Raw genomic sequence first — 12,848 nt, 5'->3', positions numbered from 1 at the left:
TGGAGGGAGACACGGGGAGAGTGTGCTGTATCTGATGATGTTAAAACTTTTAATATAGATTTACAGATGGTCGTTGTTGTTGTTGCAACATTAGTTTTATTTCTCTTTATTAGCCATTCTCCCCTCTTAACTTGACGTTGATTTCTTTTCATCAGAAGTTAATTAAAATTAATGTTGATACAAAAATCTTGTAGTTTTTCTCCTCCCTTTGCCCCCTTTGGCTTTGTAATTTGAGAGAACGAAACGTGAGTGGATGCCTCGGTTATAGTAGATACGGTGAAACCCCTTAAAATCGCAAAGGCGGGCAGAAAATTTTTGCCAAGAAGCCTTACTAAAGAACCTCTCAAGTATCATTTTTTGAAAAATTAATACATCAATCGGGCTATTTGAGGTTCCACTGTAAAATCCCTCCACCATTCTATGGAGGGTATATTAGCTGTGTTCTTCCGTTTGTAACTTCTCGAAATATTCATGATAGACCCTACAAAGTATATATATTCCAAACCAGCGTAAAATTCTAAGACGATTTAGCGATGTCCGTCCGTCTCTCTGTGTCTGGCCGTCTGTCGGTGTGTCTGTTGCAATCACGCTATTTTTCGAAAGAATTGAGGTGCAAGGCTAAAATTTTGCACACATATGTATTTTGCCAGTAAGCATGTTAAATTCGTTAATGGGCCATGTCGGTCCACGTCTTCGTATACCTCCTATATAAAGATACCTCCCGATATTCGGTATTTTTATGATTTTAGCGACATTATACACCCAAATTGTTTCAAATTTCGTATTCGAAGTTTGTAATGGGTACTACAGCCTATGCCTAAAAATTTCGTATGCAGATCCACATCTTCGTATAGCCCCCATATAACAGTACCTCCCGATATTCGGTATTTTGAAGGTTTTTGGAGACATTATTCACCCGAATTGTTTCAAATTTCGTATTCGAAGTTTGTAATGGGTACTGCAGCCTATTACAGAAAATTGTTCGTGCTGGTCCACGTCTTCGTATAGCCGGTACCTCCCGATATTCGGAATTTTGATGATTTTAGCGACTTTATTCACCCGAATTATTTCAAAGTTCGTCTTCGAAGTTTATAATGGGTACTACGGCCAATGCCTAAAAATTTCGTGTGCAGATCCACATCTTCGTATAGCCCCCATATAACGGAACCTCCCGATATTCGGTATTTTGATGATTTTAGCGAGATTATTTACCGAAATTGTTTCAAATTTCGCATTTGAAGTTCGTAATGGATACTACAGCCAATGACAGAAAATTGTTTGTGCAGGTCCACGTCTTCGTATAGCCCGTACCTCCCGATATTCCATATTTTTATGATGTTACCCGACGTTATTCACCCGAATTGTTTCGAATTTCATATTCGAAGTTTGTAATGGGTACTACAGCCTATGAGAGAAAATTGTCCGTGCAGGTCCACGTGTTCGTAGAGCCTCCATAAAACAGTACCTCCCGATATTCGGTATTTTGATGATGTTACCCGACGTTATTCACCCGAATTGTTTCAACTTTCGTATTCGAAGTTAGTAATGGGTACTACAGCCTATGCCTGAAAATTGCGTATGCAGATCCACATCTTCGTATAGCACCCATATAACGGTACCTCCCGATATTCGGTATTTTGATGATTTTAGCGACATTTTTCAACCGAATTGTTTCAAATTTCGTATTCGAAGTTTGTAATGGGTACTACAGCCTATGACAGAAAATTGTCTGTGCTACGCTTTCCTGTAGCCCCCATAAATAGTACCTCCCTATATTCGGTATTTCGATAATTTTAGCGACACTTTTCACCCGAATTGTCTCAAATTTCGTATTCGAAGTTTGTAATGGGTCTACAGCCTATGGTCGAAAAATGTCCGGGCAGGTCCACGTCTTCGTATAGCTTCCATATTACGGTACCTCCCGATATTCGGTATTTTGATGATTTTGGCGACATTATTTACCCGAATTGTTTCAAAATTTGTATTCGAAGATTGGAATGGATACTACAGCCTATGCCTAAAAATTTCGTATGCAGGTTCACGTCTTCGTATAGCTCCGTATAAAGGTAAAACTGTATTCTCAAGTTCCAACCAAATGGTGGAGGGTATCAAAAGTTCGGTTCGGCCGCTTTTTCACTTGTTTTTTTTTTGTTTTCTTTTTTGCTTCTGGCTTTGGAAATATGAAAATGAAAGCTTTTTAACTCTGCTAATTATATATGCGGCATATGGAGATAAATAATTATTAACGCTTTTTTTTGTCTTTTGTCTGATACGAACAATTGTTGCACAGATCAATCATTCGAAGGCCTTGATGTCCTTCACAGCTGACCTTTAGGTGCAAATTGTGTTTGAACAATGAAAGGACAATCAAATGGATAAAAGATAACAAATGAAAATATTATGTGTGAAACAAAGATACTTGGATCAGATGTCGGAAAAAAAGAAAAGAAAAAATTTAATTCAAATACAATAACATTAAAGAACATCCAAAGAGATTACAATATATTGACCCTTTGCGGATGAGATACGAGAAGCAGTGGCACCCCCGCTGGAAATAACTTTAATAAAAATATTAAATGAAAGCTTTAAGGAACTCGGGCGCTTCCTGCGTCTCCTGTGATATATAGGGTATTTCGAAAATATTATTTTGAACCGGAGGTAACAGAGGATCTATAGAAGCATAGAAATGGGGATTTTGTCAAAATCCACTATAGTACTAGGTGACACTTTATGGTCTTGACAGCCTTGTTCATGTAGGGTCGTGCTGCTTTTTGGTGAAAATTATAATAAAAAAGTTAAAAAGTATCAGTCAGTTTGACCCATAGATAGGGTATACAGGGTGAGATGAAAAAACTGCAACCAACTACAGACTGCTGTCATTTCTAAGCCACTCGTCCGACAGCTGTTAAAATTATTCCAGTGACAGCTCATTAAATTGTTTACTAGCGTTCAAAAGCATTTTGGTGAGAATTCGAATGAATGCTATTCGTTAGGAATTCAAGCGTGATTGTGTGATTTATTTTTATTTGACTGGACAACCACAAGTGGCTATCGTTTGAGCACTCCAGCATTTAAATGTGACTAGATATTTTGTGTCTCGTACCATCGCTCGACAAGGAAGTGGACGGAAAAAAAAGCAACATCAGCAGAAATGGTTCGAAAAGTAGACTTGATCGAAACCCGCGTCGCAGTGGCCGAAAAATGGCTCGTGAGCTGAACATATCGCAATACTCCATTCGGCAAATATTGAAAAATGTGCTCGGGGTAAAGCCATTGAAGTTCCATGAAGTACAAGAACTTACACCGCAACAGAAAGAAAATAGAATCAAAAGAGCTAAAAAGTTGCTTCGCTTGACCGAAAGTGGAGAACTGCCGAATTTGATTTTCTCCGATGAGGAAACATTCGATGTTCAGTAGTTTGTAAATAAAAAAAAAAAAAAAAATTACCGTGGTTACTGGCCAAAGAGGTGAGCTGAAAATGTGCACCTTCGGTTGGCCATCAGAACTCAAGCGTCGGCCATGGTGATGGTGTTGGCCGCCATAACTCTCCCCTCGTATTAATCGACCGTGGCTTCAAAATAAATGCCGAATATTATCGCGAAAATATTCTAGAGGGTGAAGTCTTGGGCCCGCAAACATTTTGGCCGCAGACCTTGGACATTCCAACAGGAATCAGCGCCATCGCACACAGAATGGTTACAATATGAGGCTTCGATATGAAGGTTGTTGGTCTTGACATTTAGCTTGATATGAAATTTTGGATATCCTTATCCTTAATGGTCCTCAAAAATCCACATTAGTGGAAGGTGCTTGAAAAATCATTTCTGAAAAATCCACGTTTGGAAGTCCTTAACCTTTGAGGTATTAAATATCCTGGAAAACATATATGAAGAAATCCGGATTTGTAGTGAAATAAATCCACGTTTGTGGCTCTGAATGTGTTTGAAAAAAAAACATTTCTAAACATAGAATCCTTTGAAAATCCTTTTAACAAAATCCACCTTTTAGACACTGCAGATCCTAAAAAATCCTTTGTATTTTAGGTACTTACAAAAATATCCTTAAAAAATCGCTCTTAATCCCTAAAATTTTCTTAAAAAATCGACGTTGTCGACTTAGTTGGTATTCTTGAAAATAAGTGATTGTAGAATTGCGGGATGTCGACGAAAAGAAAAGGTTTGATCTCTACCCTTTTTATAACAGATTTTGTGTTTATTAAAATATTGAGACTGAATGGAATCCGATGTTTATTTCGCGTTTTACGAACTTCATGGATATTCAAAATATTGGCCCTTTGTGTGTGAGGTACCACAGGAAATGGACGATATATCCCATCTTCACAGCACATCTTGTGTTAGTAGAAATAACGGGATGTGTTACATATGAAGAGACCCGGATAATCGTATTGCGTATTCAAAACGTTGACTCTTTGTGAGGGAGGTACCAGAAGGAATGATCCGATCTCTACCATCTTTATAACAGATCTTGTGAGATCTTCTCTTCGATTTGGCGTTTTATGAGCTTCATGCATATTCGAAATTATGACCCTTTGTGGGGAGCTACAAGAAGTAGTGCACCTATATATTCCATCTTCACACCAGACCTTGAAAATCCTTTTAACAAAATCTACCTTTTTGACACTGAAGATCCTTAAAAAAATCCTTTGCATTTTTGGTACAATTCCTAAAAAATCTCTCTTGACGAAATAATCCTTTAAATGTTCTTAAAAAATCTACGTTTTCGATTCAGTTGGCATTCTTGAAAATTAGGGATTGTAGAATTGAGGGATGGTGAAGACAATTCAAAAAAAAATCAATTTATGTCTCAGGTGGCCCAAAAAGTCTTCGTTTGAAGCCTTTTTGGTGTAGAAAAAATATTCTTAAAAACTCCAAAAATTATTTTTTGTCTTTGAAAAATATTATAAAAATCCGAATTTGTGCAATCGGTTAATTTTAAAATCTGCGGTTTCTGGCCTTTTTGGTTTTGGACAAATTTTCTTTAAAAATCCAAATTTGAGTCTTTGTTGGTCTTTGGAAAATATAATTCTGTATAACTTTATCACTAAAAGGATATTTTGGTCCTGTGTGTTACATACCGAACCTACAAATACTTTTCGTTTTCTTTTCCTGTTTTACAAACACCCTAAAATTACAAAATATCTTCCTTATGTGGCCAATAAGTTGGCCCAAACAGGCTTAGCCCAAATAATAGGTTTATGTTTCCACCCACTGATTTTTACCCTTTCATATTAGCCTGGCATACAAATAACTGTAATTATGTCCTTAGAATAGTCTCTTGTATCCTTCTTTCTTTCTCTCACTCTCTCTCAATGAATTCGAATGAATGAGTTAAATGTGCTATGCTTAACAAGCTCCTAGAGCATCCTGACATTGCAATTGCCAAATTAACACTTCTTAGGAATTAAATGCTTCAGAAGTCATTTGTGGCAAAACCATGAAAGGAGGCAGACAACTAAACAGAGAATGGGTTGGTAACCTACACTTTTGGTTGTATAATTTCCATAATTTTTTAAGCGGAATATTCTACAAATTGACCTTAAATCTTCTCTTTCGCAAAAGTTAAATGAAAGAATCCTTGCTAACACAAACATCCTCTAAATTATGCAGTAAACTTTGGGATGGTAAAATATGTATTTGCAACGTTAAAGTTTTAGCGGAGGCTAAAAACACTAAAAAAAAACTTAAAACGCAAATCCTTTGGCGTATAATTGCAGTGTCCGAAAACAGTAAACAACCCAAGAGTGAGAATAGCTCGAAAAAAAAAAAACAAAACAAGAAAAGCACCGAAAAAATACGGCATCAAGTATTTCACATTATTTTTCCGCAGCAGCACGTGAAGAGTTTTACAAGCAAAGAGCCCTCCATGCTAAGTGTCCTTTTTTTCCGAACAAGAAAGGAGGCTATTTTCACACAACCAGCCAGCCAGCTAGCTGAGCATTCACGTTTTCGTCGTTTCTCTTTTTTTACAAAATAGTTACATACAAACATACACACGCACACACTTTCATAAACCAGGGATGAGCTTCACAATGTCCTTTGGCTTCGTATGAAGGAAGCTTGTTTCGATTGTTCTTTTTCGATTTCTTATCTCAACACAAAAGTTCCTTTGGATAGTTTCCATCCTTTTGTTGTTAGAATTTTACGCACCTTGAAAGCCATTTTTTGTAGAGTTTTTCGTTTCTTTGGAGAATAGAGTTGTTGTTAGTTGTTAAGTGGCACTGTACCGTATTGAAGTACGCTGTATAAACTGTCTTAAATTCGGATTCTGCCGCATTATTTATACCAATTTGGTGGATAGCTGCATTGAAACCATAGTTTAACATTAAAGCCCAATGTCTGAGTTGAAACCACATTGATGACAGTCGTCAAAATGCAGCAGCATTTGCAGCGCTGCTGCATCTCATGCAACTGCCAACATCAGGCAACAGCAGCAATGCAGATTTCAGCGAACGTTGTGCCGAGATCTCTCACTTTAAGAGATTTAGGAAAACTCTTTGAGGAAAAACTTGTTTGGTTTGTTATGATTTCGTTTTACTAATAAGATTGGCTTTTGAGTGCGATTTTCTAGCGTAACGAGAGAGCTAATGTAAGGCACAGTATTTTATAGGTTTCGAAAAAGAAAACTAATAGCAAAAGTGGATTTTTTAAAAACATTGTTTTTAGGATCCACAAACGTGGATTTTGAAGAAAATTTTATATAGGATTCATAAAGGACCCTCAGGACATACTTCAGAAAATAAACGAGAATTTTAAAAAAAATATTTTTCTAAGGACAGCCAGGACCACAAACCTGTAGTTTTCAACAATATTTCTAGAGGATCAAACGTAGATTTGTTAAAATATTTTTATATGATCACAAACGTGGATTTTTTAAAATATTTTTACAGGACCACAAACGTAGATTTTTAAAAATATTTTTCAAGGGCTATAAAGGACCACAAACGTGGATTTTTTAAAATATTTTTCAAAGGCTTTAAAGGACCACAAACGTGGATTTTTTAAAATATTTTTCAAGGGCTTTAAAGGACCACAAACGTGGATTTTTTTAAAATATTTTTACAGGACCACAAACGTGGATTTTTTTAATATTTTTACAGGACCACAAACGTGGATTTTTTTTAAACATTTTTACAGGACCACAAACGTGGATTTTTTTTAAACATTTTTACAGGACCACAAACGTGGATTTTTTTTAAACATTTTTACAGGACCACAAACGTGGATTTTTTTAATATTTTTACAGGACCACAAACGTGGATTTTTCAAATATTTTTACAGGACCACAAACGTGGATTTTTTTTAAATATTTTTACAGGACCACAAACGTGGATTTTTTTAACATTTTTACAGGACCACAAACGTGGATTTTTTTTAACATTTTTACAGGACCACAAACGTGGATTTTTTTTAAACATTTTTACAGGACCACAAACGTGGATTTTTTTAAACATTTTTACAGGACCACAAACGTGGATTTTTTTAAATATTTACGTGGATTTTTTAAATATTTTTACAGGACCACAAACGTGGATATTTTAAATATTTTTACAGGACCATTTTTCAAAGGATCAAAAAGATCGCAAAACTTGGATATTTTAAAAATATTTTTACAGGACTACAAACGTGAATTTTTTTAAATATTTTTACAGGACTACAAACGTGGATTTTTTTAAATATTTTTACAGGACCATTTTTCAAAGGATCACAAAGATCGCAAAACTTGGATATTTTAAAAATATTTTTACAGGACCACAAACGTGGATTTTTTTTAAATATTTTTACAGGACCACAAACGTGGATTTTTTTAAATATTTTTACAGGACCACAAACGTGGATTTTTTTAAATATTTTTACAGGACCACAAACGTGGATATTTTATATATTTTTACAGGACCATTTTTCAAAGGATCAAAAAGATCGCAAAACTTGGATATTTTAAAAATATTTTCAAAGGATCAAAAAGATCACAGAACTTGGATATTTTAAAAATATTTTCAAAGGATCAAAAAGATCACAAAACTTGGATATTTTAAAAATATTTTTAAAGTGTCAAAATGTGGATTTTTAAATACATTTTTGGAGGATCAAACGTGGATTTTCAAAAAAAATATTTTTAAAGGATTTAAAAAAAAAAATTATAGGATCGAAAGGACCACAAAGGTTCAAAAGGACAATTAAAAAAAATATATTTTTTTTCAATGACCAATTGACAACTCACCGTGTTTTTTAAAAATATTTTTTTAAGGATCAAACTACGTGGATTTCTCAAAAAAATTTTTGCAAGGACCAAAGAACAGGATTTAAAAAAAATACAGGAGAAAAAGGACACCAAAAATTTGGATATTTTAAAAACATGCTAAAGGTTCAAAGGGATCAAAAGGACCACCAACATTGATTTAAAAAAATATATATTTTTTGCAAGGAACAAAAGGTCCACCAGCGTGGGTTTTGAAAAAATACTTTGCTAAGGATAACCAAAACCACCAACCTAGATTTTTTAAAAAAAATAATTTTTAACAAGGATCAAAAGGACCACTAACGTGGATGTTTTAAAAATATTTTTTTAAAGAATCAAAAGGACCGCCAAAGAATTTTTCTTTTTAATAATTTTAAAAGGACAAAATACCACAAAACTTGGAAGTTTTTTAAATAGTTTCAAAGGATCTAAATGTGAATTTTAAAAATATTTTCTAAAGATTAAAATGGGGACATTTTTTGAATATTTTTAAGGGATCAATAAGTAGATTTTTTAACAATATTTTTTGCAAGAATCAAAAGGTGGATTTCTTTTTAAAAAATTGCTAAATGCTCAAAAGGATCATCAACGTAGATTTGTAAAAAACATTTTTTACAAGGATCAAAAGGACAACCAACGTGGATTTTTTAAAATTAATTTTTTGCAGCAATTAAAAAGGACCACAAACCGTGAATTTTTTTTTTTTTTAAATATTGTTAAATGCTCAAAAGGATCATCAACGTAGATTTGAAAAAAATTATTTTTTCTTTTCAAGTATCAAAAGGACAACCAACGAGGATTCTTTACAAATATTTTTTGTAAGGATAACCAAAGTGGATTTTTAAGATATATTTTTTGCACGGATCACAAAAACCTGGATTTTTAAAAAATAGTTTTTGAAAGGATCAAAAAGACCACAAAGGATCATAAAAACGTGGATTAAAAAAAATATTTTTGAAAGGATCAAAGAGACAACAAATGTGGGTTTTTGGCAAGGATCAAAAAGAATAGAATTTTTGAAAAATATAAGGATTTCCACAAACGTGAATTTTATAAAAAAAAATATTTTTCAAGGATAAAAAGGACCCTAACGTGAATTTTCAAAAAAAATGTACAAGGAAAAAAAACGTGGATTTTTTAGAAATATTATTGTAGGGAAAAAAAGAACCGTAAAACTTGGATATTTCGCAAACCGTTTTAAAGGACCAAAAGGACCAAAAACGTGGATTTAAACAATAAAAATGTTTAAAAGAACCACTAACGTGGATTTCAAAAATATTTTTGGCAAGGATTAAACGGATCACCAACGTGGATTTTTTTTATAAATTAAGGATATTTTTTTTAGAATCGCCAGGACCACAAACATGGATTTTTTAAACCTTCAGCTATCTAGCTACATAGGTTATATATCTTTGGATACGGCCAAAACGTGCCTTATCGAAATAACGGTTTTTGACTCTAAGTCTCTTTTAACCAAATCCGTTTCAGGACATTTGGAATCCGTCTAAAAATGTACGTCTATCCGTTCGTCTGTCCGCCTGATTGGTGCTCTCAAAAAGGGTCCCATTGTTAATATTTATATCTCTTATAACTTGCGAAAGACCCGAGGATGATAATAAGAAAACTATTGCACAATGGACCAACATCTAATTTTTATATCCAAAACCATTTCAACGTCTCCATAGTAAGCCCCAGAAACCAACCTGAATTTAAGCTCTATCCCTTCACCTTCTTCCCTATGCCTCTTCACCCAAATACCCTTGGAAAGGAGGGTATATTAACTTTGTCATTCCGTTTGTAACTCCTCGAAATACTGATGTCAGACCCAACATACTATATATATTCTTGATCAGCGTAAAATTCTAAGTTGATTTAGCGATGTGCGTCTGTCTGTCCATCTGTCTGTTGTAATCACGCTATATTTCGAACGAATTGAGATAGAAGGCTAAAATTTTGCACACATGTTTATTTTTCCAATAGACAGGTTAAGTTCGTAAATGGGCCATGTAGGTCCACGTTTTCATATAACCCCCATATAACGGTATCTCCCGATATTCGGTATTTTGATGATTTTAGCGACATTATTCACCGGAGTTTTTTTTCAAATTTGGTATTTAAATTTCGAAATGGATACTACAGCCTAAGATAGAATATTGTTTCTGCAGGTCCCCATCTTCGTATAGCCTCTATATAACGGTACCTCCCCATATTCAGTATTTTGATGATTTTAGCTACATTATTCGCCAGAATTGTGTCAAATTTGGTAGTTGAAGTTCGTAATGGATACTTCAGCCTAAGACAGAAAATTGTCTGTGCAGGTCCACGTCTTCGTATAGGCCCCATATAAGGGTGCCTTCCGAAATTCGGTATTTTGATGATTTTAGTGACATTATTCAACGATTTTTTTCCAAGTTTCGCATTTGAATATTGTAAGGGCTTATGACAAATATTACCTATGCAGGTCCATGTCGTCGTATTGACCCTAATATCATAGCTACATTCGGTATTTCTAAGATTTTAAAAGAATTTTTAACGGATTTTATTGTTTTTGAGAATTGCCAAATTCGTTCCAAATGGTGGAGGATATTCAAAATTCGGCCCGGTCGAACTTGCAGCTTTTTTACTTGTCTATGTACTCATATCGTTTTGATTTTATTTCCTCCAAAACCCCTGTGCAAAGAAATCATTTTTAAATTTCAAATTATGTTTTGGATTTGATTTTTTTTTTTTCTGCATCGAAATAAAAATACAAAATTTTGTTTTTGCCAATTTTTTTTTTTTTTGCATTTATTTAATTTTGCTCTACAAATTGCTTTTGCAGCTAATTTTCTGTTTCTCTTTTACGTTCGCCTTTTTTTTTTTTCTTTCCTCTACAACTCTCTGGCTGAATAGTTGATTTTCAAAAAACTGTGTTTTTTCCAATTCAGCTTTAATGAAAAGTTCAGTGTTTGTTGGATATTGGTCGGATGCTGGTTGAGGCGACTTCATTAAAAACGGATTGCAGAGCAACAACTTCGCCATCATTACTTTTAAATGCTGCACTTTAATTTAATTCAATTCAAATGAATTCAATTCACTTTTTAATCCAGTCTGGGCTCTTTTATTTAATTCAACCACAATTAAGAGATTATTTTGTTGGCAAAATTAAAACTATGGACTACGATTATGGGCTGTTAATTGTAGCAAGAGCTCTGTGATAATTGTCAATGGAATGGCAAAATAATTTAATAAAAATGTTAAGGATGATGGCGAGTATCACAATTTACGTAAACCTCGAGTGTTGTTATGGCACCCAATAGGTCTCTTTGTTGTGGCAGCAACAACGTTTTGTCCACAAGTCCGCACACAAAAGAAATAGTTTCAGCCAAAAAGGTCACCACCATTGCCAGTCTTTATTAAGAAATCATGCCATAATGTCAAGATGTTAGACTCTATTTAGCCGATTACTGTCGCTGCTGAACTTTACAGAGGTCAATTTGTAAATCGTGACCGAAAGTGTTGCCATGTATTTTTTGGTCGTTGTCGTCGTGTTGTCGTGGTAGTCTAGTGACACAGTGACTGTTTTGTTTTGGGGGGGAGGGAGACTTTGGATGTCGGTTGGTTAAGACAATGTAAGGAAATGTTGGAAATTAAGATTTGTGAAATAGGTGTTGGTTAAAGACGATTGAATTGCGTGGACGAGTAGTTTAAACTTTATTTTCTGGTCCTAGGTTATATTTCAAGATCAGTTATAGTTCCGAGTTTATAGGGGAGAAATTAATTTAGATAAGGATTTGTGTCCCCAATCCAAAAATTGTACAAGAATAAAATATTTATTCTCTATAAAATGCATTTCATCGAAAGTAACGATGAGTAGTACCGGCTCACTTCTTCCCCTTCGGTTAGCGTAACAAATAGTAAAAATTAGATATCCCACAGAAAACGAATGCAGTATCCAACATCGTTTGAGGGAGACATAGCAATATTTCAAACAGAACTAGCTTTGGCTGAAAAACAGAAAATGTTGGTCTTATCCTTCTTGGACCTCCCCCACAAAAAGTCATTATTTTGAAGAAGAAAAAAATCTCAATCTCAATATGTCTTCCCATAAAAGGCCTGATGTCAAAGGTATGTCTACAAATTTTTAAAGATTTAAAAAGTGGTAACTTTTAAAGTTTTTCCGAATTCTGCAAACTCAGTAAATTTAAATCACTGAAAATACGTAGAAAACAATCTCATTAAAGAGATTAAGCCGGCAAAAAGGGATAGGTATGGGATCTGCAACATTAAAAAAAAAAAACAGAATATTTTCAACTTTATTCAAATTGTTAGTAAAAAATTATAACCTTTTGTGAGAGCGGTACCAGAAGGTGTGGGACAATAAATTCCATGTCCTCATCAGACCTCTGGCTGAGAGAGATATATAATTATTGAAAATTATGGCCTGTTGTGGGGAAGGTAACAGAAGCGGGGTCGATATTGGCCATCTCCGAACTCGATCTTAGTTTGACAATAATATTACGATCCTTTCGAGTGTTACCGACAGATAGACGGACGGACGGACACCGCTATATCGACTCCAAATGTCTTGAACCCGATATTGTCCAAAGGGA

At 34.4% G+C, this 12,848-nt stretch overlaps 1 protein-coding gene across 1 annotated transcript in view; it reads right to left on the bottom strand.

The window, feature by feature from the left end:
- LOC101890883 (cuticle protein 16.5) overlaps nt 1-6,262 on the bottom strand; it is a 43,802-nt gene extending 37,540 nt beyond the window's left edge. Inside the window, exon 1 of the mRNA XM_005183316.4 lies at nt 6,168-6,262. Within this exon, the coding sequence (XP_005183373.1) occupies nt 6,168-6,179 (12 nt within the window). The 5' untranslated portion in view covers nt 6,180-6,262. The remainder of the gene's footprint in view (nt 1-6,167) is intronic.
- Between the last annotated feature and the right edge of the window lie 6,586 nt (nt 6,263-12,848).

Source organism: Musca domestica, unplaced genomic scaffold (genome assembly GCF_030504385.1).
Source record: "Musca domestica strain aabys unplaced genomic scaffold, Musca_domestica.polishedcontigs.V.1.1 2, whole genome shotgun sequence".
In the NCBI taxonomy this organism is placed as follows: Eukaryota; Metazoa; Arthropoda; class Insecta; order Diptera; family Muscidae; genus Musca; species Musca domestica.
The sequence above is the reverse complement of the archived record's forward strand: the minus strand, read 5'-3'. Positions and strand labels throughout refer to the sequence as shown.